This window comes from Tenrec ecaudatus, chromosome 6, assembly GCF_050624435.1.
Source record: "Tenrec ecaudatus isolate mTenEca1 chromosome 6, mTenEca1.hap1, whole genome shotgun sequence".
NCBI classification, from domain to species: domain Eukaryota; kingdom Metazoa; phylum Chordata; class Mammalia; order Afrosoricida; family Tenrecidae; genus Tenrec; species Tenrec ecaudatus.
The window spans coordinates 172,170,327-172,197,519 of NC_134535.1; the positions used below are offsets into that span (position 1 = coordinate 172,170,327).

Below are 27,193 nucleotides of genomic sequence, written 5' to 3' on the forward strand. Positions count from 1 at the left end.
TTACTCACTGTTCACCTCTCCATAATTCCTCTCAGATACAATTTGATTAATCAAACACAACCAGAAAAGCTACACTCTCCTCACCATCAATTTTAGAACTCTTACTGCTCCCCTGTACCTGTCATTATTGGTTCACGGCTCCCCTCCCCTTGTCTCCTCCCCTCCCAAGCCCTGCAGGAGCTGTTGGCCCATTTGCTGTCTCAGTTAGATTGTCTACTCTGCCTAACTTGTGTAGATAGTCAGCAAACAACAGCAAGGACAACAAACTCATCCAGATGGTCACAAGTCTAACAGGGATTACGTTCGCAGAGTTATTTTGCATTACTGGAGCGGCGATGTGCACGTGGAAGCTAACAATTTGAATTTGTGGAAGTTCTTGCTACTGTGTAGATGATACTGTGCTTAGCAGTCCTTCACACACACACACACACACACACACACACACACACACACACACACACACACACACGGTGGGGATGCAAGAACAGCCCAAGGCACAGTAAAAAGGAGAGATGGCTCTGGGAAAAGAAGGAGTATTATTAGAAGTGATGCTGACAAGGAGTGAGTGTGTTAAGGGTAGACCGGAGGCAGATGAGAATAAACTGCTAAGCAAAAGACCATAAACATCTTGGGTCAGCTTTCTAAATTGGAAGTAGACACGCTTGAAAGAGATTTTTTTTTCCCCTTAGAAGATTACAGGCCTCTTGTCATGGTTTGATATTGACTCTCTCCCCGTTTACTCCATACAGTAAAATTTAACCCACTATGTGGAAAAGTATAACCATAAGGAGGCAATAGACACAAACGGTGAAAAGGTACTGTAACAGGCATCCATGTTGCTCAACATGAGGTCAGTGGACTTGCAGTGTCAGCAGAATTCTATTAGGGATGCAAATTCTTAACCCAGGTTCAGAGCTACTGAAATAAAAAATTTGAAGGTAGGGAGCCAAGGAATTGTGTTTTGACAAAAGCCCTCTGGGTGAATATTATGGGATATCAACACTTGGAAACAACTGTAATAGTGGCTTTATGGACTGGTTGTTACCTAATCTGGTGTCGATTTAAGGATTAAGGGTGTATGGGTGGTGGAGTCTAGGATGTCAATCTGGAGACAGCCAATGAGACTTCTGTGCGGGCATGGCCTTCTCCTGAGAATTCCGGGAAATCTGGGACTTCCTCCTTAGAGGTGGAAGATACCTCTCTCTCCTTGCTACTTCCTGGGAGAAATTGCAGAAGACAAGCCACATGGATGCAATTAGACCTCGGAAGCCAGACAAGCCACAGAAACACCCTGCAGGCACTGAGATGTTTCCAGCACCACTGGACCCACTGGCTTGTGATTGTCCTGCATTTGGCTTCATTGCATGTGTTTCATGAGTCTGAATAGGACTTTATAAGATTGGTATCTGACATATGGGCTAATATCAAACTTATGGCCTCAGACTGGACTGGGTTGGGATGTTTTCTCAATGTTCAATTCCTCTTGTATATAAATCTCTTTCTTACACACATATATGTGTCCATGGATTTGTTTCTCTCGTCTACTCAGACTAACACATGAACTAAGGCAGTTGACTTCTTAATGTTTTCCTTTTGCCCAATAGACAAAGCTGTGATAGTTAGATTTATTGTGCCAACCTGGTCAATAGGAACATGTGGGATAAATCAGGTCACAGTTTGATTGGAGGGCAAAGAGAGAAATGGCTCTGCAAGGCAGCCCCAGCTCTCTCTTCCTCTCTGGTGATCAGAGCGTGCTGGAGTGTGCTGTTGCTTTAGCTCGTTTTTGTTTTGTTTTGTTTTGTTTTGTTTTTGCCTCAACCTGTGAGCTACACTTCTTGTGGGCCAGACTCTGCTCTTTGCTTCCTTGACCTTGGACCCAGCAGTCCACGTGAGTTGAAGGACTTCCAGAACATTAACTGCTCCATGGAAGTGAGTTGAACTGAACCCTGTTCACTGCTGTGTGGACCAATTAGCTGAGATATTCCTTCTCGCTGTATAAACTTATCTCCACATATCTATATCTTCATATATCTATGTCTATGTTCATAAGTATCCTGGTTTCATTTCTCTAGAGAACCCTGCCTCACACTAAAGCAATTCCAAGTCCATACGTTTGTAATACTGGCTGCAAGAGGTAATGCATGTAAAACCCTTAGTGCAAGGCTTGGCCACTCAATGTGGCCTGCCAATGTAACAATACAAACAATAGTGAGATTCCTCTTTACTGTTGTCACTCTCTCAGGATGAGGTTCCCAATACATGGCAAAGCTTTGTGTGAGGATCTTGCCTTCTAACATGGTAGATTTAGTGTTCCTGCTCAAGGCAATGTTTCACAGACTTTCCATACGGTGGGTCATTTGTATGAAAGTCACTTGGAGGTTTATTACAATGCAGAGTCTCAAATACATTCCAGACTCACAGGGATGGGAATCATCTAGTGATACCTTGGTACCCTAAACACTTGAACACACTATTTTGGGGTAAGGAGCTCTGGTGGTTACACATTTGGAGAAAGACGAGACCATCTATGCCTGTAAAGAGGCACAGTCTTGTAAGCCCAAAGGGACAGTTCTGCCCTGCCCTATGGGATCATTATGCATCAGAATTGATTTGCTGGCAGTGAAGTTGTTCTTGTATAATGATGCCTAAAATTTTCATCTGGCAAATGGCAACCCAAGGTACAATGGCATCATATATTTCGGGAAACCCAGAATCTCCATCAGCCCAGAAATAGAACTAACTTTCTGATTTTATGTTAGATTATATCTCTTTGTGATTTTGTTTTCTTTCTCAGAAATTTGATTCAGGTTGTTTCACTTTGTTTACTGATTGCTACAATCATTTAATCTAAATATAGCATTCACCTTGTAACTCTAGAAGCATCAAATATGAATAGAGTTCTTGTAAAATATACCTAGAACATTATCCACGACTCCGCTGCAATCCTTTCCACTGTGAATGAGCTGTCACTGTGATTTACAGATGAAAGAAAGACACCCTTACAGGTTGGTGAGGTTGCCAAGAGTCACGTGATTAGACCATAGCAGAGCCAAGAGTAGGATTTGGGTCTTTCAGCTGCCAGCCTAGTGTCCTGTCCACCATCTTCCACTATTGTTTTAATTGACTTAGAGCAGCATTGAATCGTTATAACTACCTAAACTGCTCGTGCAAACTCTGGTCTCAGCGGCTTCTTATCTCCTTTCATTTATTTTACTTAAAAATATCCACGCATTGTATCTTTCTTTTTATAGTAGTGATAAATCAATCACATAATGACAGTAACTCATAACTCCACTACATATTGCTTTTCATCAGCAGTGCAGATTTGACTGTTCTAAAACAATTGTACCAACCTTTCAGGCTGTAATGGAAAAGTATTGGCTCCTTTGATAGAAAAGCATACAGGTTTTGTATTTATTGTTCTATTACAGGAAAAAAATTCGCTCAGTATATATGTGTAGTTAGACATTTATACTGAAAATACAGGTACATTGTTAATTTTGAGACTAAGCAAAAACATTTATTTGCCTTTACAATCATGTTCCATAACTGGATGAAGGTAGCTATTCACCAGGTTCACTTTTTAAAAAATTTTTCCCTCTAAACCATTGTCGTAGGAGCTAATCCAGGCACCATGCCTTTGCATAGTTCAAATATATCAAGTAGTGTTGTACAATCACTACCGCCATCACTTTCAAAACGTTTTCTCCCCTTTGAACTGCTTGAGATCTGCTCTCCCTTACCCCACTACCCCACCCTCCCACCTCCCCTGCCACACTCCCAGGAACCTTTATTCTACTTGTTGTCTCTATAAACTCACCTATTCAGAGTTTCATATACCAAAAACACATAACACAGAGTCAAGAAAGATATCAACAGTGACACAATCCAACAGAGACAAACCCCATCATGAAAAAAAGACACAGCAAATACTACAAACCAGATCAAGCACAACATGTATCAGAAGGGGGATCAAGTTACAAGGTTTGAACCATTCAAGTCAGATTTATCACGTTAACCTACTATAGTCGTCTCTCTAACACGCTCTGTCTGATAACCAGGTTGGTCCCATTCCTCAATTATGATGACAGAGAAATCACCTGTGTAGATCCTGCAAATGTCCCTTGGGCTTCCACAGTCATCCATAGCCTTCTGAACACCAGAATCTCACAACTTAACCCTGATGCTATTCCATCCCTCGGATGTGGGTGAGATAATTACGATTCGTGGGTCACGATGTTGGTGTGCTTCTTCCATATGGCCTTAGTTGACACGTCACTTAGATGGCTGCTTGTTTGGAAACAAACCTCTAAGACCCCAAACACTATTCTTTCTGATAGCCAGGCACCATCCAACTTCTTCACCATACTATGTTATAGCCCCATGTCTTCTGTTTCCTTCAGGAGGGTGTGTATTGAGCAGGGGCATGTCACGAGAACTAATTGTTGTTAGATTGGAGCTAGGATTAAGTGTGAGCCCAAGAGTCATTCTTCAATCTGTTCTTTCATCTTCCTCTGGTTCACCTTAGAGATACTTTTATCAATTTATGGTAGAGAATATTGTGAATCCTAAGGAATTTGTTTCTAGTGTCATTGATTAGCCCACAGAGCTAATTTTAAAGCATTATTGAGAGGGAGATTGAACAAGTGTAGGCTAACTACATATAAAAAATACATGGACTATTCACATGTGCAGAATCAGTCCTTATACAACTGGATGCTATTTTCACAAAGAATAGGAGTTGGTGGTCAAGCAAAACTTACAATGATATTGACTGACAATATCAGAAACAGATCTGCCAGAATGGAACATATCTTAATAAAGCAAGTAAGGCATTGAAGTAGTAAGTAAATATTAGCCTGCCTATCGACAGTTCAACACTCTTGGTGTAGCTGTCTTCTGCTTCTTCACATACCATGTAGTTTCTACTGTCTTAAGTTCTCAGGTTACAGATCTGTGTGAGGTAGCAGGCTACGTTCTAATCTTGGAAATCTTATAAACTATTTTTCCTCTGGGACTTCTCACTTATGTAAACTTCAGCTGATTGTAATTTTCTTCTTCCATTCCCCTTTCCTACCAAAGGGGAAATATCTGTAGTCTGAGTACAGGCATGAGGGAGCCCTGTGGCTTAGTGGTTATGCGTTGGTTTGCCATCCAAAAGGTCAGCAGTTTGAAACCATCAGCTGCTCTGCAGGTGAAAGATGAGGCATTCTACTCCCATAATGAGTTACAGTCCCAGAACCCCACAGAGGCAGTTCTACTTCATCCTATAGGGTCGGCATGTGTTAGAATTGACTTGATGGCAGTGAGTTTTTCTTTGTTGTTGTTTTGAGTGCATTCATCTATTACTTCCCCTACCTAAAATAGGTTTTCCTCCCATTCAACTCTTAAATAACCAAACCAACCAACCAGATGGGTGACCCCATGTTTGTCAGAATAGAACTGCACTTCCATACTGTTTTCAATGGCTGGGACTAGAACTCAGGATTTTTTATTTTATTTATTTTTTTGGTATGCTAAGACATTACATGATGGGAGAATGTACTAAAGAATTGATATTTTCCCCTTTAAGTTAAATAAAAATAAAAATTCTAAAGAATGGCTAAAACAGGCTTTATAAACCATCAATCAATGAGGAAATTATACTTCAGCCTTTTAGGTTAACTAGATGCAAAATCCTACTGTATACTTTGATAAAATGAAACAAACAGAAATTCCTTCTCTTATGATTGCCACCTGTGCTATAGCAGAGCATTAAACTGGGACGACCTTTATTTTGCATAGGGGCTTACATGGCAAAGCAAAATTTAAACAAAAAGTCGAATTTGAACATGAACTCAATTTGTAAGTAAATACAAGTCTAACAACCACTCTTTGCTTAGCTATAAAAATTCACTTGAAGACCGTGCCCTGCTGTGGAGAAAGCTGGTTGCTTTACTCGAAAAATCCTCATCAGCAGCCGTCTCGTCTTGGGTGGAGATGACTTCCTCCCTTATTTTCTTCCTCACTACCATCTTCTGGTCCATCCATTCATTTGAATGAGAACCTTCTATGTGCCAGATAGTTTTCTTGGTACTCGAGATACATAATTGACCAATGCAGGCTTTTTTTTTTTGGGGGGGGGGGAGGGTGTTCTTTCAAAGCTTACATTCCAGTGTGTAGATACTTCCTCACCAGGGGAAAATGAAATAAAATGGTTAAGTGAATGGTAACCTTAGAAGGCTTTTGGAATGATCTCTGTGTTAGTTGTGAGTTGAAGTGATTTGTGATTTTCCATTTGTGTCTTTCTTAGGGAATCCGAAAATGGAGGTGCCTGGGAAACCAGGGATAGATCATCAAATACGCACTGTGTCTTCCTGAGTGTTAAGTGGAAACAAGCCCCTCCAAAATTCCTTTATGAACGCAAATGCAGCAGACTCTAGGGCAGGATTTCCCAGTAATTGGGGTTGTTGGGAATATAGATTCAGCCCTCCTTTCTTCCACTGGGATAAGCGGAACTTACAGCTAACAAGAAGTTGTTATTCACCGGTTCCAGGAACTTCAGTCAGCATCACTTCCCTTCCCACTCAACACAGACGCGCTCATTCTCATTCTCGCCCCGTTCATGAATCTCTTAGACACTCTCATAGGCTCCTCTCCAACCTGGTCTCCTCTCCAAAGCAGAGGTTCTTAAAAACAACAACAAAACCTGGCATCCCTCCCCAACCGCTCCCCCCCCCCCATCCTTAAAGCTCAGCCGGTAGATGTCTCCATTACTCTCTCCCAGTTAGATCAGCCTCAGAAAGTAGGTTTTAATTATTTCTAGGAGGAGGATTTGATCACTTGCCCAAAAATGAGCAGATGCTCGGAGGACACGTCTCCATCCTACGCCCCTCCCCTTCCATTTACATCAGGACAGAAAACTCCCTTTCAGCTCCCTCACCCCCCCAACGCTCCCACCCACCCGCTTTTCCAGGCAGGAGAAAAGGCTGGTTTTAAGGAAGAATGCAAGACGCCAACACACTCCTCCTCCTCCTCCTCTGCATGTCCGCGTTCCCTTCGCTCCGAGCCACTCCTGCCCGCCCCCGCCTGCACCCCGCAGGGTTCCGAGTCATCAGGGAGGGAACACGAGTGGGTGCAAGGACCGGGCGCAGCAGCCGCCCGCGCTGCCGCCGCCTCCACCTCCACCTCCGTGCCACCGCGGTTCAGCACTGGACAGCTCCCGCCCAGCCCAACCAATGGCAGGCGGCTGATTGACGCAGGAGCCGACCAAACAGGGGACCAGACGAGTGCCATCCGCCCCGCTAGGGGTTTTGCGGCGCCTAAACTGCCTCTTGACACCCGGCTTCCCGCCCCCCTCCGCCCCCCGGGGGATGAGAACCAGGAGAGGCAGCAGTGTGGATCCAACGGAACCAGCTGCGGGGCCCGGGCGACTCGCGAGAGACGGACAGCTCTGAAAGACGCCGGCGCTCCCGGGGACTTCCCCGGACGCTGGCGGGCGCGGGTCCGGGTGCGCGCGCGCCGGGCCGGCCAGGGAACGAGGCGGAGCCAGCGCCGGGAGGCGGGAACGACCTGCCACCGGCGAGTTGATGGAGCGGCGTCTTCGGTGGCCGCGGCGGCGGCGGCAGCGGCAGCAGCATCTCTGGAACACACCTCACTGAGAGCGGCGGTGGACACGGCTGAGCAGGGAGACGGCCGCAGGCTCCGCTGCCGCCAGCCCAAGGGGATGTAACCTGTTCCGCTCCGAGCTGCGAGGTGCGGAAGCCTGAGCCGACCCGTGGGGGTGGGAGCGCGTGCGGCCAGCATTGCTACAGGTGATCCGGTTTCCGGCGACCGGGAGCCCAACCTCGCGGGCCAATTTGGAAACAGGTTCCAGGTGAACGTCCCGTTGGCTCGTCCGGTGCCATCTGCGAAAGGACGGGGGAAGACTGCACGCGAAACTCTCCAGGTGGATACATTGATGGCCAGGCTTTGAAAAGTGACTCCTCCCGTCCTCTCCCCTGCTTTCCTCCAGACAGACGGGCGCCGGCCATGGCTCACCTCTTACTCCTCTGCCTGCTGGCCGCGCAGCTGGGCTTGGGAACGGTGGCGGCCAGCCGCGACCACCCGCGACGGCCGGATTCCCCTCGAGAGAGGACCCTGAAGGGGAAGCAGCACGCCCCGCCTGCGGCCCGAGCGGCTGCCTCGGACCCTCCGCTGCCCTGGAGCCACTCCACGGACGGCACCATGTTGGCGCAGAAACTGGCCGAGGAGGTGCCCGTGGACGTGGCCTCGTACCTCTATACCGGGGACTCCCTCCAGCTGAGGCGAGCCAATTGCTCTGGCCGCTACGAGTTGGCCGGCCTGCCGGGGAAGTCGCCGGCCTTCGCCAGCTCTCACCCCGCCTTGCACGGAGCGCTGGACACGCTGACACACGCCACCAACTTCCTCACTCTGATGCTGCAGAGCAATCAGTCGCGGGAGCAGAACTTGCAGGTCGACCTGGAGTGGTACCAGGCGCTGGTGCGCAGCCTCCTGGAGGGCGAGCCCAGCGTCTCGCGCGCGGCCATCACCTTCAGCCCCGAGTCCCTGCCCGCGCCCGCTGCCCCGCACGTTTTCCTCCAGGCCACGCGCGAGGAGAACCGCATCCTGCTCCAGGACCTGTCCTCCTCGGCGCACCACCTGGCCAACGCCACGCTGGACACCGAGTGGTTCCACGGCCTCCGGCGCAGGTGGAGGCCCCACTTGCACCGCCGCGGTTCCCATCAGGGGCCCCGGGGCCTGGGCCACAGCTGGCGGCGCAGAGATGGGCCCGGCGGGGATAAAAACCACGTCAAGTGGTCCCCGCCTTATCTGGAGTGCGAGAACGGGAGTTACAAGCCCGGCTGGCTGGTCACTCTCTCCGCTGCTTTCTACGGGTTGCAACCGAACTTGGTCCCTGAATTCAGGTAGGGGAGGGAGGGAAAAAAAATCCTCAAACCAAACCAAACCCAAAGCAAACTCTGCCATTCGGTTTAGATGGGGGGCGTACGTGTGTGTGGAAAGCGCGCTCGGTTGGGTCCCATGGCGCTGCCATTCTTGGAGCAGAGCCCGCGGTGGGCTGAGGGGCACCCCGAGTATGTGCTCATTAAGCAAGTACCCCAGGCTGGTCAGCTTCAGACGCTCAGCGAAAGTCTTTCTTCCGCTTCGCTTCCCTGGAAGGAGGAGGTGGGGGCGCTCGGTAGAGCGGAGAGAGACACTGGCACCTCTACAGAGCCGTTTCGCCGACCCTCAGGAGAACGGGGAGAGTCCTGGGTTGTGGGTGATGGAGGAAACCAGGCAGGTTCGAGTGTGTTCATCACGCCCGCGGAGTGGCGAGTGAGCGGAGCAGAGGGAGCTGCAGCGGAGAGCGTTTCCCTCCCTGTGCGGCTAGCCCCGGAGTCTCTCGGTCCGTTGGCAGACAATCAGTGCGTCCTCTCCGCCCTTCTCTTCCCTGGGCAGGCGATAACTGGAATTATTGCCAGGACCCAGACTCTCCCCTGTAGTTCTGCTGGTCTGCCCCGCCACCCCACCCCCACTCCCATCCGTCATCTTGGTCCCCCTCTTTCTCGGGTTCTCTGTTAGATTGACTTGGGATTCAGGTCTCCTTCACAGGCTCACACTCACGTTGTAAACTAGCCTGGTGGCAGTTATCTCAGGGAAGGAGGAGATCAGTTCGGCATGAATCACTCGGGGAGCGTGGAGGAAAGTTAACTCACAGCTTCGTGGCGCTTGAGGGAAGTTGAGCATTTGTAAATAATCAGGCCGTAGAGTCTGCCCTGGGGTTGCTTGACCTTTGAGGTGCGGGGCTTCTAGGAATAGCCTCACAGAGGGAAGGGGGCGTCTGAGAGAAGTTCAAGACTTAAAAGGTAGCAGAGGTAAATACTGTTGGATACACAGCCTGCAGGAATGGCGATCTACAAGTAGATTGAACCGATAGACCCACAGGCTGAAAAGGCGTGGAGGCAGAGTATAAACAGATCAATTTGATAGAAGATCTTTTTACGGGGAGTATTTTCCTTTTATTTAGCTAGGAAGGAGGTGGAGCGTATGCTGGGAGCAAAGTTATGCAGATTTCGTAGACATGTAAACCAGTACATCGAGGAAAAGAGTTACTGAACCTAGGAGTTCTTTGATGGGACAACCTAGATCACTTGGCACAAGTCACAAGACAATGCTCCAAGTGCCCTACTTTGGTTAGGAGCGACTGGTGCCCTGAAAGCTTGTGAGCCCCTGTTAATAGCAACCAGAGATCTCTTCCCATCTGGAGGTTAGTGGTAAACAGTGAAGATGCTTGGAGCCAGTTAGTCCAGTTGCTAAAGGACCACGGCAACATCAGTCTCCACGAACCCAAGATCAGAAAAACTAGATGGTGCCTGGTTCTTCCTAATGACTTCTCTCCAAGGGATCACATTCGAAGGCCCTGGATGGAGTAGGTGAAATGTGGCTGAAGACTCAAAATCTGAAAAGGGGACAGTCTTATTAGTCAGAGAGAGATGGGTGGTGGTCCTGACACTCTGGCCCTTAGTCACCCTACAGGTCTGAAAGTGAGCTTTGCCCCTGGGGGCCCAGTTTTCAGCTAAAGGACAGATGGATCTCTAAGGGGGAGCAATAACATTAATTATGTATGTAAGGCACGTACATCTTGGGAGAATGGACCATTTGAGATCCAAAGAGCGTCATCTCCTTTGCATCCCCCACCTCCCACCCCCAGACCCTGGGAGAAATGGAAACAGGATACTTGATGCTACATGGCGGGGAGGACCAATGAATGAGGTGACGTAAACGCTGTGCGGATTGTTGAAAGTAAGAGGGATGAACTGCTCATCAGTCATCAGTCAATTCATAATATATATGTATAGGTATATATACTTCCATGCAGAGAGAGAGCGAGAGAGAGAGCGAGAGAGAGAGCGAGAGAGAGATGGAGCGAAAGGAGTAGACTCTCCAGAGCGGACCCGTGAGAGGGCTGCAGGTTGGGTGGGAGTCTTCTTGGTTACCACGGTGGATTGGCCTGCAAAGAAGGTTTTGGTGATGTAGGTTTCTTCTGTAGTTTTCCGGCACTCGGGGAAAACAGATGAACCTCTCCCAGGTGTGTTTTGTTGTGTATTTGTGATGCGTTTGGCACATCCTGGATAGGACGCTGACTAATGAGAGAGACCAGACAATATGAGGTGACCCAATGGGGGCTGGGAGTGGGGATGGGGGTGGTGGTGGTGGTGGAGACCAGTCTTGGTGCTGACACTTATTGCTGAATGGTCTTGAGCAAGTTGTTTGACTTCTCTGGAGCTTCGTCTGCCTTGAAAACAAATCATCTTCAAGGAGACGTTCAGTTATAAAGCTCTGTAACTTTAATGTGGGCCACATTTGAGAAGACATGAAAACAGCCTCCTTTCTCTGGTTCGGTATGACTGTATTATGTCTTTGTTTCCATTTTATCTCTCTCTTAAAGATTCAGTCTTTAACCAGAGTGACTCTTCCCTTCTTCTCAGGATAATCTCATTTCCTCCTGATCTCTGCAGAATCCTCTTAGTGAGAGCTGAGCCAAGCCTGTAGCCTTTGCCATATCTTTTGCTCAGAAGAGCCAAAAGCAGCCAGATGTCATTTACAGCCAGCAAGTCATTTGTAGATTTTCCATAAGTCTCTCCAGCAATCCCAGGATCAAGCGATCTGTCTGTCTGTCTATCTATCTATCTATCTATCTATCTATCTATCTATCTATCTATCTATCTAGTTTTTCACTTTAGTTTCTGTACTACTTTGCATGTATTATCTTGATTAATCCCAACAACAACTTATATGAGTGAGGCTTTATTATTTTCCTTATTTTACAGAAAAGTAACCTAAAATGCATGATGTTAAAGGTCGTGGTGAAGAACACATAACATGTGGAGCCAGGATTGGAGTCCGCTCCACGCTCTCACCCACTGTGGTAAACACTTGACTTATAAAGGAGTAGGCCTAGGGGTGCTGCCAGCCAGGCAGTTGCTGCTTCTGCTTCAAAGCACATGTATTTTCAATGGTCACCCATGGGGAATAGATGTGAGGACCTCTCATTTCCAGAATCATTTCTCCTATGGATCCAGAGGGACACAGGTCACCAACGTGGACCTCAGATGGACAAGATAAAAACGACTGAGGACACAAAGGGCCTGGGCCTTGTGAGGGCTCACATTACACCCCTGTCTAATTTGAGACTCTTTTCAAAGAATAGTGCTTCCTCTAGCTGAGTCTCGAAGTACTTTTATCACCGTGGGTAGTGTTCAGCCAAGGAAAATGCCCGGTTACATAGTCTCTGGTGCTGTCTAGGAGCTGGTCAGTCGGGGCAACATCTATAGACAGCAGCGTGAAGTGCCCTCCGGTGAGTATTATCACCCCATGTCCTGGGCTCCTTAAATCCTGTACCGAGCAAAGATACGGATATGCATGATGAGGACTAGTAGAAGTCTTTATAAGAACCGATCGCTCTACCTGTTGTTTTCATAGAAAACAAAACAGAACTAGAAAGGTGAACTACTTGTCTTTAAGAAAAAAGAATCACTTAGTTTCCAGCAGCAGAAGAAAGAGATGGAGGCCTACTGCCTCTGCTTGATGTGCAGTATCCCAAACTCATTTTTCTGTGGCTGTCTGAACTTGGCACCCAGTATATGCCCCAGAGACATTTTATTTTCTATCTTTTTTTTAAACAAAAAAATAGATAATAAAATACAGCTGCTGACTTAAAAAATGATTGTATTATTTATTTTGCACATTTGGGGTAATATTTAAATGAACCTTTTCTGACTGTGTACTCACATAAGAGAGAGGGTTCCCCCCCCTCTTTTTTTCCCTGCTACTGTTGATGAGGTTTAGTAATAAAAGATGTAGTTATAAAATTCCACAATATTGTTAGAGAATATTGGACAGCTATGGTTATATGACAAATCTCAAGTGAAATTAGGAGGCCTACTTACGATGTTAAATGGTATTTTGAACCTGTAGAGGAGTATTTGTAAAAAGTCTTAATGGAAGTTTATAATAAAAAAATTCCATGATCATGGTTTACTTACAGAAAAGGAGGAAAAGTTTTGTAGTTAAAATTGTCCTGTAAGATCCGTTATTTCCCAAGGTCTGACTTACAAGATGAAAGCATTACCTTACATTATATTTTACTTTTATAAGATGTAAATCCAAAATGTGACATCCAAAAGTAATGCGAGGAACATATAATCAACCACTTTCTTAAGTTAATATCTTCCTTATATTAATATTTATCTTCTAAAAGAATCTCTCAGAATAAACTTGAAATTTTATTCTCCTCTGTTTCTGAATGGCACATGTGAATTAAATTAGAAAACCTAACATAAGATTCCCATGGAATGAAGCTTATTGCTATTTCTTTCAAAAAGGGCACCAGTTTCCTGTAACTCAATCTCTCTTGAGCCTTTTGTTAAAGACTCCAAGTAAAACCATTCCAGTTCTCATTGTTCTACTTATATTCCAAAGAGAGTGGTAGTAATTAATGCTTTAAACTTAGACTATTTTTTCTTATAGTGTTAGATTTGTCATGTCTTTGTAGACTATTCCTTGTATCTAGACTCTTCTGGTTTTGTGTAGTTACTTTTCTTTTGGAGCTGAAAGTGCTAAGGATCCTGAGTCTCATTCTGTTGAGTTCATAGCTGGACTGCTCAGTGATTAATACAGATAGAAGGTACTTATTAGTTTGGTGAATTTAAATGAAGGCGAGTTCTATTGCGAAAGTCATTCTTTCTTTCTTTTGCTTATTTTTTGTTCTTTTATTTAAAATTAAATACTTTTATTGGGGGCTCTTACATCTCTTATTACAATCCAAATATTCATCCAGCAGGTCAAGCACACTTGCACACATGCCACCATCATCACTTGCTCCCATGTATATAAAAACATCCTAGTGCAACACTATCTTCTAATTCACAGTGTACCCAGTACACATCCTCCTTTGCATCTGGTTCTTAGACTCATGGGAATCTTTTCCTATGGAATTCAGGCTTGAGTTGCCTTATAATAAATATTGATGCATAGACTTAAGATACTTGAGAGATTACGTGTTCCCAAGACTGTTGCCCTAAGACATCCTTCTAACTTAAAACTGAAGGCACTTCATCCTTTAGCCAAATATTAGATGGCCCTCTAAAATAAACAATAACACCCACGAAGAATGTGATCCTTCACATAAGGAACTATACCAGACCCAAAGGGCAACACTCGCCCCAAACCAAAGATGAGAAGGTGCCATAAGCCCAAGAAACTATTAATCTTGTACTGTCTTTCTAAATGTGCCTATCTTGAATTATTTATAAAGAAAACCCTACCAAAAGCAAAACAACATCCCCCAACAAACAAACAATGACAACAAGATACAACGCAGAAAAAGCTCAATTCAAGAGAAAGCAGAAGAGAATAGAAACTGTTGTTGTCAGGTGCCATCTACTCCGTTCCAACTCCTAGTGACCTATGCCCAGTAGAAAAGCACTGCCGGGCACTCCTCGTCCGACAACTGCAACCCATTGTTGCAGCCACTGTGCCAGTCCTTCCCTCTGAGGGGCTTCCTCTCTGTCAGTGTCCTGCTGCCAAGCACGACGTCCTTCTCCAGGGACTGGTCTCTCCTGACACCATGTCAAGCGTATATAAGATGCTGTCTGGCCACCGTTGCCTCCAGGCCACTCTGATCTGCTTCTCCCAGGGCAGATTTTGTTTGTCCTGGGACAGTCCCGGGTGCATTCAGTGCTCTCCACCAGCACCAGAGTTCAAATGCATTGGTTCTTCTTTGCTTCTCTTATTCAGTGTCCCGCTTGCACATGCATGTGAGGTAATTGAAAACACCATGGTTTGGGTCAGGCACACCTTAGTCCTCAAAGTGACCTTCTTGAGTTTCAACCTCTAAAGATGTCTTTGAGGAGGTAGCCTATGAGCAAGACCCAATGGTGGTGAAGGAAGACGTTCTAGCTGCACTGAATGCGCTAGCCACAAACAAGACCCCATGAAGTGACAGAATACCCACCGAAATGTTTCAGAAAGCAGCGCAGGCCCTGGAAGCATTCATCCTCTATGCCAGGAAATCTGGAAGATTTGTAGTGCACATTGATGTAGATTGAAACCAGAACTTTACCTCCAGTGTCAATTTGTTTCCTCTAATGATATTACCTCTCTAGAAACAGGGCTCTGCATAAAGAAATGTGAGAATGAACTTGGTAGTCTCTAAATATTTGTATAACTTCTGGGTCTATGAGATCTACGTGGCATGATCCAGGTAACGAAAACAGAAGCCTGGGAAAAACAGGGTTGATCCACAGGAAGACATGCCTCGTGGAAGTCTTATTGACAGGGGAGGGGCATGCAGAGAGTGAGGTCAGATCTGGTGTTTGGATGACAGAGAACAGGCCAATGAAGATAAGCTCACCATAGAGTGAGAGGCCCTTTGCAGAATCTCACGGACATCATTGTCCCTGACTGCGCTTTCTGAGATTCTGATACAGACTTTTTGCTTACAGTGAAAACCATCACTCAGCGACTTACACAATAAATGAGCCTCTTGCTCCTCCCCACTCATGTCCTGTGTCTTCAGGGGTTTTTGGTACACGCGGAGATGGCGAAGAGCTTGGCCTGTAGGAGCATGAGAGGTATTTTCCTGGTGTTCATATGACACCGTCTGAGGGTTTTTCGATGACCCTTTGCTCTTGAGGTTTTTGCGTGTCCTTGATCTCATCGGTAAAGTGGGTGTGGTCATGAGTGCCACTGGACGTCTGCAAAGGCTAAATGAAGGCGCATCTTCACGGGAAGTTGAGTACTTTGTAGTAATAGTGTCTGTCTTCTCAAATACTGTCCTTAACTGACTGTAACAGTTCGTAGCATAGCTGTGTTACTACCGTGCGCCATAGTGATTTATCATTTACATAATGGTGTGTTTTTATTTCTCATTATTGGGAAAGTGTAGAAGAGCAGTGGGCCATGGCGGGAATATGGTCTTTAGAAGCAGAAGATGAAGGCAGCAGCACGGACCATGTCCTTCAGTTACGATCTTACTGGGGCCAGCACTCTCTCTCTCTCTCCCGCCCCCCCCCCCCCCCGCAGTTTCCTCATCTGTAAATCCAGGGGTTTTAACTACGTGACCCTCCAACGATCCTTGTAACCTTAAATCTTCTGATTATGCATACCACTAAATGGAAGTTCAGCTTGATCACAGTGATGCAGATTATGTTCATAGGTGTTTGATTAAAAAAATTCTCTCATGACCACAGATTATTCCCTTCCGTCAGACAGAGTAAAGTGTATATATCCTAGCAGCAATGGAAACTCCACTGTGAAGTAAGAATAAGTGTGATCTGAGTTTCTAGATCTTGAAAGATTCCATGACATTTCCTTGAAAATCAACATGTTGGTTCACAGATTTCTAAGCTGTGGACCGTAGCATGTCTCTGTACTGTCCCTGAAGATCATACATCTTGAAGCTCCTTAAAAGTCATTACTCTTAAAAAAAAGAGAAAAATTTCTGTTTGTGGTTACCTTAACATTTCAAAGAAGGTGATTTATTTGGGTCAATAGTGACATTGTATAATCTTGCTATTGTCTAGAATATATATTCAGGAGCAGAAATAGAATTACTATGACTTCCAAATAGGTTATAGGAGTGTATGTCTCGCTGGTACCCTTTCTAGATTAATATTTATAGTCTCCACTGCTGCATAAGTCAAAAGCTACTTTGTACTTCAGAACTCTTTGGTATATACTGCTCAGGCTTTCAAAAGGAGCTCTGGTTTATTTAATGGGCTGTTTACCACGAGGTTGGCAGTTCGAATCTAGGAGTTGCTCCATGGGTGAAAAGTGAAGTTTACTGCCCCTCAAAAGATTTATAACCTTAGAAACCCAAAGGGACAGTTCTATAGGATCCTATAGGGTCTTCCTATAGGGTCACCATAATCAGAATTGTCTTGATGGCAGAGAGAGTGTATTCAATATACTCCGTGCTTTGTAATTATATACTGGGATGAAAAAATACATTGTTGGTGCATTTTGGCAGTCGGGGTTACAGGAGCATTAGGGCCTTGTCTTTCTTCAATTCAGGATGGATGGTCACTGGGTTACTGAAGCAGAATTACTAAAATTGTGTATTGGGATCATTAATAAATTTGACAGCGTGATGGCCATGTGTGCCACCAGGCAGTTCCCGGGTCCCAGGGATCCGCACAGGAGAATCTGTGATCAGTTGAGTTAGCAAGCTCTTTCCCAGCACAGCAACAGCATATGAATTAGTGGGGTTTGCTTTGCTGGTCGTTTAGCCTTATCAGCGTTTCCACTTTTAGTAACAAACCATTTCTGTGTGTAATTTCCACTTTGGCTGGGCATTTAGTCATCAAAAAAAGAAAAAAAAAATCTTTCCTCTGACAGGAAACGAAACCACAGAAAACTGACTAGAAAACTATCGTGGTGGATAAGCTGTTCCAAGAAAGGCGGTTTCATTTTGAGAGAGAGGGTTTAATCCTCCTGGATTAAGAGTCTTTCCTAGGACTTTACGTTCCCTTTCGTCCAGGGCCAAGTCGAGTGTAAGGACCAAGATGAATTGTATTTCTGATACTCTGGGCATTATAGGGTCTTAAAGCAAGCACAAGATACACCTAATTCCATTTCCAGTGTTATAGATTGTTAGGAAAATCCCCTCCCCCCGCCCTTCCCCCCACTCCTTAATTTTGGCATAGTCTCTCACACATAGATAATTTGTTAACGAATACTTCTAAGTAATTAATTGAGGCCTATTTTTAATCTATTATAATATTTGTTGTTACTTTACCCCCAAACCGTATAGAAGTTTAAAATACAAGATTTTTAAAAATCCTATACGATCATTAAAATAATTTAATCAATCTCAGAATTACCCTATCTTTCATTTCTTTAACTTAATTTTCGTACTATTTATTTGTCTGGTGAAATGCGTCATATGATGATGGAAAGAACCTTTATGGAATAATGAAATCCATAGATTTTATCTAAGGAAGGGAAGGTGTGATGCCCGGCCCATCCCCCCACCCTCCCACCCCCTTTATGGAATAATGAAATCCATAGATTTTATCTAAGGAAGGGAAGGTGTGACGCCCCCCCCCCACTCCCACCGCCATCTAATTGACTCCTAGTGACCATAGAAGACAGATTAGAGCTTCCAAGTTGGGTTTCTGAGGCTATAAATCTTCACAGGAGCAGAAAGTTTGGAACTACTGGTGGAGTCAAACTGCTGACCTTGCTGTCAGTAGCTGGAGGCATAACCCCCTCTGCTGCCTTGGAGCTTTAAAAGGTGTAACACCTTTCCCACATTTTAATGCCTCTCTTGTGGATATATGTCTTATGATGGGTAGGTAACATGTCACTTTAGATGGCATACATTTTCTTCAGTAGCACCAATATAATAATGCATTTTATAATTAATGGCATTTTTATTTCTGACCAAATATAACATTGCAAAATGGAAAAAATAAATTCTAAGATTTTTCTAACGATACATTTCTATGATCAACTTTAATTTACTAAGGTGAAGTAAAATATCACATATGAAACCACACAATTTGGACATTATTAATGTGAATAAATAGATTGCTATTTGTCTTTACAATTGTTCTGTTTAAAAAGACAAAGTGTAATGAAATATGCAACCTCATTTCTTTCTTCATACATGTGAAATACACAGAAATCTGGACCAGAAGCTAAAGAAACTTTGCTTTTCAGAGTTCTTATGACACGTAGTAAAATAATAAGTGAGCCGAAGAAAATATCTCGAAGAGCAACTCAATAAGACAAAGTAAATTATTATAATAAATTATTTGGAGACCAAAAAAGAAAGGACATTTTTCAAGCTGAAAGGCCTGAAGAAAAAAATGAAAGCTTTGAGTTGCAATGTGAATGCTTTTACGGACAGATGAGTACGGAAAGAGCACAGAGTTACTGTGCCCAAACGAACTGGTCAACATCCAACTCTTTCTAGGGGTGGCATCTGATGAAGAACCAGTGGTACTGAAGGGAGACTCCCAAGCTACATGGAAGGGTTCATAAAAAAAACAAACAAATCAGAACTCCAGGAATGGACAGAATAGCAATTGAGATGTTGCCACACGCAGATATAATGCTAAAAGCACTCATTAGCTGTGCCAAGGAATTTGGCAAACACGAGCTGGCCAGTCTAGAAGAGATGAGTATTTGTGCCAAAGAAGGATGACTCAAAGGACCGTGACCTCAAAGAATGTGGAACTTATAAACAGATGTCATTCATCTCACATGAAAACTGAATTATGTTGAAGATCATTGGAAAATTGTTGCAGCAGTACATTACAAAGGAGCTCTTCAAGCCAGAATTAGACAAGGGCAGTGAATGAGAGGCACTCCTGATGTGAGATGGATCTTGGCTGACAGCAAAGGATAGCAGAAAGAGGTTTCCTTGTGTTTAGTGACTCTGCAAAGGCAGTGTGTGGATCATAAAAAACGTATCTCTGTGGATAGCATTATGAAGCATGGGAATTGTGCTCATGTGGAATCTGCACATAGACCAAGAGGCAGTCATTTGAACAGAACAAGCGGTAGAGAAAGGTTTAAAATCAGGAAGAGAGTGTGTTAGGGTTTGAACTTTCCCCCATGCCGGTCCAATCTATATGCCGAGGAAACCATGGGAGAAGCTGGACTCTGAATGCGAACATCAGCATTGAGGAAGGCTCACTAGCAATCCGCAGTATGCACACAACACAGCCCTGCTCGCTGGAATCGAAGAGGACTTGAGGCACTTGCTGCTGAAGATCAAGATATACAACTTCAGAATGGATTGCAACTCAATGGAAAGAAAACCAAAATCCTCTCAAGCAAACCAGTAATAGAGATCGCCATGATACATGGTGAGAAGATTGAGTCCGTCCGGGATTTCATCTCGCTTGAATCCATCATCAGTGCTCATGGAAGCAACAGAAAAGATATGGAAGAAAGTGTTGCATTGGGCAGATGTGCTGCACAAGACCTCTTTAAAGCATTGAAGAGCAAGAATGCCACGTGGAGGACTAAGGTGCTTTGACCCAAGGCATGGTATTTTAAATGGCCTTTTATACATATGGTAGCTGGACATTGAATAAGGAAGACCGAAGAATTATATCCAAAGTACCATGGACTGCTAGAAGAACAAACAAATGTGTCTTGGAAGAAGTACAGCCAGGATGCGCCTTGTAAGCACTTCACCGTAAGTGCTTTGGCCATGTCATGTGGAGAGACAAGGCCCTGGAGAAACCGTAGCTGGGCAGTGAGCAAGAGGAGCCTGCTCAAGGGGACGGACTGACTCAGTGACTGCAACAAGGGGCTCAGATAGAGTAACAACCGTGAGCATGAGGCCGGCCCAGGCAGTGTTTCGTGCTGCCCTCTTGGTGGCCCCCCACAACAGCAGCAGCAACGACATGGATTCTAAAAGTCTTTCCCACACAATTGGGCACCACACTGTACTCATACTATGGGGAAGGACATGCCTAAGATCGTAAGAATAAAAGACTATTCGCAAACACTTCAGCGCAAGGTACTTAGCCAGCATTACAACTTGCTTTGCCGAACGCAGAATGATTATTGGACTATTTTACAAATGAAATCTATCTCAATATATAAGCTAACACTTAAAGGCAAAAAAATTATGGGATTTTAATTTGTTTGTGAAAAGACCAAAGAAGGTATCAGTTCTGGCTGGAATTGGACAATTTTCCAGCAGGGGAAACTTATCGATACAACCTTTGTTTTTTTCTTTAATGATAGTGCTGTTTGTCAGGGGCCTTTCTTGTCTTTTTATAGAAATGAGGTTATACAATGTGTCTTCTTTTGTAATTGACTTATTTCATTCAGCATCACGTCTTCACCCTCGCTTCATGCTGTCTCATGTATCAGGCCTTTATTTCCATTGTTCTTTTGAACTACTTTTTGTTCACCTCTTCATCTGTGGAGGGGGTTTTGCGTTGGCTCCACCACTTGGGTTTTGTGAATGGTGCTGCAGTCTCTGTTTTGAAATCTTTTGGGTACACACTTAGGTGAACTTTCCGGGTCACATAGTTGTTCCATTTGTAGTTTTTTGAGGCACCAACACCCCGTTTCTCATAGTGACTGTAATATTTTTCATTCCTACCAGCAATTAGCAACTGAAATAAGGACTTCAATTTCCTCACATATTAGGAAGTTCAAAAAAAATACTTACATATTTTGTTTTTATCTTAGTCATTGTGGCAGTTACATCATCTGGTGTCAATGTGGGACGTGAGAGGATTGAGAGTGCAGGGGTAGAGTCTAGTCTGTCGATAGGTCATAGTCAATGAGGGCATGGCCTTCCCCTGAGGCTTCTGGGTATTCCTGATTTCCTCTTTGGAGGCAAAGAGACTCTCTGTTCATTCCCTGAGTGATGATCTACTGACAAGACACATGGCACTATCCTGATAGACCCCATGCTCTGGGAGACCCTGCCAGCTCTGAGATGCTCTACCACCTCTGGATCCAAGGGATGTAGCGCCCACTGGCCTGTGATCTTCCTGCATTTGGCATCATTGCCTGTGTTTTGTGAGTCTGAAGAGGACTTTATAGATTGTTATGGGACATATGGGTTAATATCAGACTGACGGACTTGATCTGGACTGGGATGGGATGTTTTCTCCATATTCAACTGCTCTTGTTTATAAAGCTTTCTCATACACATATATGAGTGTCTATGAATTTGTTTCTCTAGTCTACCCAGACTAACACAGCCATCTTAATGGGAGTGAAGTTGTATTTTATTTTAGTTTTTATTCTCATCTTTCTGATGGCTAAGGAAGCTTAGCATCTTTTCATGTATTTGGTGACCATTTGAATGGTCTCTTTGGTGAAATATCTCTTCAAATTTCTTGTTTATTTTATGATTGGGTTACTTTTCTATTTGTTGTTATTGAAGTTTCATATATATTATTAGATTCTTATCAGATATGTGATTTCTGAAGATATTCTCCTAGTTGATAGCTTGTCTTTTTACCTTTTTGTTTAACTTTGTGGTGAATAAAATTTTCTAATGTTCTTTGGTCCTATGTATTTATTTTGTCTTTTGCTATTTGTTGTTGTTTTTAAATTAGATAATCCATTGTTAAAAGCTAATCCTGACAGCATAGACTGTACTTTTTCTTCTAAGAATTTTAGGGTTTTAATTTATACATTTAGGCTTTTAACTAATATTGAATGTATTTTGTGCATCGTGGAAGCCAAAGATCCTTTTTCATTTTCGTGCACATTGAGACCCAATTTCATAGCACTGTGTATTCAAGAGACTCTTCTTTCTCCATGGCATGGATTTAGCACCCTTGTGCTAAGTGCGGGTTCATTTTTGAACTCAACTCGATTTCACTGGTCTGTGTTTCCTTGAGTACTGCCTTTGCTGCATCCCATCGATTTTAGTGGGTTGTCCTTTTATTTCCATTTGACTTTTAAGAACTTTTGTTATCTATCTTTGATTTCTTCCTTGATCCATTGGTAGTTTAATGGTGTGTTGTTTAATTTCCATAAGTGTGACTTTTCCAGCTTCATTTTCTTCATTCTGTTATCGATGTCCACCTTCACTCTGCTGTGGTTACATAAAATACTTTGTATGATTTCTCTGATTTTAAATCCACCAGGATTTGCTTCGTGACCTAAAATATGATTTCTCTTGGAGAATGACTTCTGTGCAGTTTTAGGGTGGAATGTTCTAGATCTTTCAAGTATAGTTGGTTTATCGTGTTATGCTGATTTTGTTTTCTTGTTAATTTTCTTTTTAGATGTCTATCCTGTATTGGAAATGATGTATTAAAGTCTCCAAGAATTATGGTAGTATTATTGATTGCTCTCTGCAATGCTATCGGTGTTTATTTAGGTGCCTTGATGGAGAACTAGAAAATGTTCATGGATCAATGAAATATTAATTTGCATTTATATGTAATCAGGGATCAAAAAACAGCTGGCCAAATTCTCAGAATGTGTTGCTTAAGCATGGTCCTATTATTTGAAGGCTACATGTTTCATATTTAAGGTTTCCTATTAAAAGCGGTAAGATGAGATTTGTGTTTCCATAGAGAGTTCGAATTGACTTAATGCCGGTGCTTGAGTCTTGTTTTCCAATGAAAAGATGAAAGAGCCCTGGTGGTACTGTGGTAGTTACATCATCTGGTGTCAATTTGGGGCTTGAGAGGATTAAGAGTGAAGGGGTGGAGTCTAGTCTGTCAATCGGGTCATAGCCAATGAAGCCTCTGTGTGGGCCTGGCCTTCTCCTGAGAATTCTGGGAACTCCTGTATTTTCCTCCTTGGAGGTGGGAAACAGATTCTCTCTTTCTTGGCTCACTCCCTGAGTGCTGTTCTACTGACAAGACACATGCCACTATGCCCAGGGAGCTGGTGAAGCCACATGGTCCTACCCTGGGGCGACCAGGACTCTAGAGCTGAAGAAGCCATGTAGAGACCTCTGCCAGCTGTGAGATGCTTACAATGCCACTGGATCCACAAGACTTCCCACCCATTGACCTGTGATCCTCCTGCATTCAGCATCATTGCATGTATTTCGTGAGTCTGAAGAAGGCTAATAACGGACTTGGGGACTTGATCTGGACTGGACTGGGACGTTTTCTCAATATTCAATTGCTCTTGTATATAAGGATCTTTCCTACACACATATGAGTGTTTCTATGTATTTGTTTCTCTAGTCTACCCAGACTTAAACAGACACAGCAGCTAAACACTCAGCTGCTAAATAAAAGGTCTGAGGCTTGAATCCACTATTTGCTCATTGGGGGAAAGATGTTATGATCTGTTTCCATAAAAATGAAAGCTTTGGAAGACCTGGGAGCAGTTCTACTCTGTGTTATGGGGCCATTATGAGTTGGATTTGATAGCAATAGGATTAAAATGTATAATTTGAAGAGTATGTGTATTTATACGGGTATCTGGCATGTAGACAGAGGGAGGACAGGGCGAAAAGAATTGTGAATAAGAAGGATAAAAGAGACGAAAACAAATGGAGATGAATGAATGGACAATTACCCCCCACCCCCCCAAAAAAAGAACAGAGCGATTAACTACCTATGATGCTGCAGAATATTGTTTTAGCTTTTTTGTGTTCACCACTTAGTACTGTTCGAGTTCTCAAAGATGTATTCATTGTAAAGGGCAGGCTGACTCTACATGTGTTTCAGAACTTAATTTCAGGATGCCAAGGCTATAATGAAGAGCCTATTCATTTAAAGGAATATTAATAATTAGCAATATATAGTTTGAACACATTCTGTCTTTTAATTTAAGTGATCAAGCAAAGATTAGAATATACATATTATAAATGCACTATCATCAAAAATAGTATGTAGACATTATTTAAAGCTTTAATAAACTATAATTTTTCTGAACAAGGCCAACTGCGGCAGTTACATAATCTCCTGTCAACTTGGGTGGAATCTAGCTTGTCATTCAGGGCATAGCCAGTGAGGCCTCTGTGTGGGCATGGCCTTCTGAGGGTTCTGGGAACTCCTGTCTTCCTCCCTGGAGGCAGGACACACATTCTCTCTGTTACACATTCCTGTTGACAAGCTACATGGAGCTACACTGATGAAGCCAGAACCCTGGAGCTGGAGGAGCCACATGGAGACCCACGCCAGCACTAAGATGCTTCCACCACTACTAGATCCACAAGACTTTCCACCCACTCACCTGTGATCTTCCATTGCATGTGTTGCATGAATTTGGAGAGGAATCTATATAGACTGGTATCAGACTTATGGCTAATATCGGACTTATGGACTTGATCTCAACTGGGCTGGGATATTTTCTTAATATATAATTATTCTTTTATATAAAGCTCTTTCTTGTACACATATGAGTGTCTAGGAATTTGTTTCTCTATTCCAACAGGACTAATACACCAACTTTTGAGGAAAGCAGTTTTAAATATTGACTAAAACAGCTTTGTGGAAAGGCCTCCCCTGGAAATTAAATTTGTACATAAACGTTTTCTCACCTTTCTGAGGAAAAGGCAAATAATTAAAAAAAAATGGTATTGAGGAGGCCTGCTTTAAAAAACAATGTGTCAGCAAATATCCTGAGAGAACCTCTCTTTCAAGTCATCTGATTTTTAGAGTGAAAAAGGATTTTAGCGATCCTGGGGAACCATTGTTTACTTCCATGTTCCTGAAGTGTTCCTGTTTTGTGACCGGTACAGGAAGTTTCGGAATGTTAATTGCTGTCAGGTGCTGTTGAGTTGGTCCTGACTCAGATGACTGCACCACAGAATGAAATGCTATCTGGTCATGGACCAACCTGTGAATTACTGTTATGTTGAAGCCTATTGTTGCGGCTGCTATTTCAGTCTGTCTCCCTGATGATCTTCCTCTTAGACCTTCTATCTACTTAGAATGCTTAGCAGGTTCTTTACAGAGACTAGGAGAAATCAGGAGTACTTAACCTTGGAATGAATGGGAGGTGTAAGCTTCGATTCTCCCTCCCTTCTTTGGGATGGTTCTTGGTTTTCTTTCTCATTTTAAAATCAGGTTTATAATGAGAATGAGCTGCCACTCCTCATTTACATCTGCCTCTTTATGTGGGTACTTCATTCTCCCATCTCCTACAAGTCCTTCAAGGAGTGCATTTTACAGCTTTAAATCCAGCGATGCTTGGAAGTACCTTGCACATTTCAGGGCGAGGAAGAGTGTGTAAGGAGAAGTGTTTGGGGAATACACATTTCATTTCAGTTCAGGAGTTGCCGCTTCCACCGACTATGTGGCTCCATTTTCTCTACTGTGAAAGGGGCAGCATAACTCCCATTGTTGAAAAGACCGAACAAGTTTATACAAAGGGATCCAAAAGTGTCAGGGACAAATGGTATTAAAATATAGAATTTTCCCCCATAAACTTTGCATAAAATCTTCATCAAGTCCTCTCCTACATGTGGTAAGATTGACTTAGTGTCTAGAATGTGTACCGTATATACTTGTGTATAAGCCTAGTTTTTCAGCACAGTTTCTATGCAGTTTTTGTGGTGAAATTAGGTGCCTTGACTAATATTCTGGTTGGCTTATACTAAAGTATATATGGTAATTAAAAATTTTTTTTTCATTTTCAGTAGTAGAGTAACTATAATGTGCCTGGCTAGGGTTAAAGGTTACTGGAGCTCTACTAGTGACCATGACAACCACATTCCTTGTCATTGCCTACCTTGTTGGATGGGGGTCCTGCTCCAGCCTCACAATTTGGTCATGGCCACCTCATTGTGGCAGTCATGGTGGTAATCCGTCTTGTCTAGGGCCTTCCTCTCCTTTGCTGATCATCCCGTCCATCGATAAGAAAGAAAGAAAGAAAGAAAGAAAATAGAGGTGGTAAAGAGTCCTTGATGGAAACCAGTGTTGGAAGGAAGGAAACAGGATCACGTGGTAGAGAGTGACTGAGAGATTGGGTTGTTGTGGTGGAGAGGGGCTGACGGGTCACAGCAGGAAACACGGCCCACGCCCGTGCTGTCCTCACCATCGCGCCTGTGGACGCAGCCACCCTGTCTGTCCGTCTTGTCCAAGGTCTTCCTCTTTTTCACTGCCTCATGCTTCACCAAGCACGATGTCCTTCAGGGCCTGGTGTCTCCTGACAACATGCCCAAAATCCGTGAAGTGACGTCTCACTGTCCTGGTCTCGAAGGAGCGGCTGGCTTTCCCCCAGGGCGGATTTGTTGGTTGTTTTGGCAGTGCGTGGCACTCCCACGCCCTTCACCCGCACCATAGTTCAGGGGCACGGGACTGTCCTTAGTCCGTGTCCAACTTGCACATGTTTGTGTAAGAGGCAGGTGAAAGTACTGTGACTTGGGTCCGGTGCACCTTAGTCCTTAATGTAAGATCTTTGCTTTTCAACACTTTAAAGAAGTCATGTGTAGCAGAGTTACCCAATGCGATGCAGTCTGCTGCTTCCATGAACGTGGAGTGTGGATCCAAGCAAGGGGACATCCTTGACCACTTCCATCTTCTCTCCATTTTCTACCATGGCACCGTTCTGATCGCGAGGCCAAGTGGGCGTCATTGAGTAGGACGGTCAGGAAGCACCTCTGTGAGGAGTGACTGAACTGACAAAGGCAGGCTTGGGAGGAGGCAGCCATGCGACATGGTGACAGGACCCCACCAACTCAGGGAACAGCAGTAGACAGAAGCAACCGTGTTTGGGTAATGTGGTGACAGCAGGTGACCTGCAT

General features: G+C 44.1%; 1 protein-coding gene across 1 annotated transcript in view; it reads left to right on the plus strand.

Annotated features, from left to right (window-relative positions):
* Positions 1–7,389: 7,389 nt before the first annotated feature.
* Positions 7,390–27,193, plus strand: part of GPR158 (G protein-coupled receptor 158) — a 465,390-nt gene continuing 445,586 nt past the window's right edge. The window contains 1 exon segment of the mRNA XM_075553196.1: positions 7,390–8,906. Within this exon segment, the coding sequence (XP_075409311.1) occupies positions 8,011–8,906 (896 nt within the window). The 5' untranslated portion in view covers positions 7,390–8,010.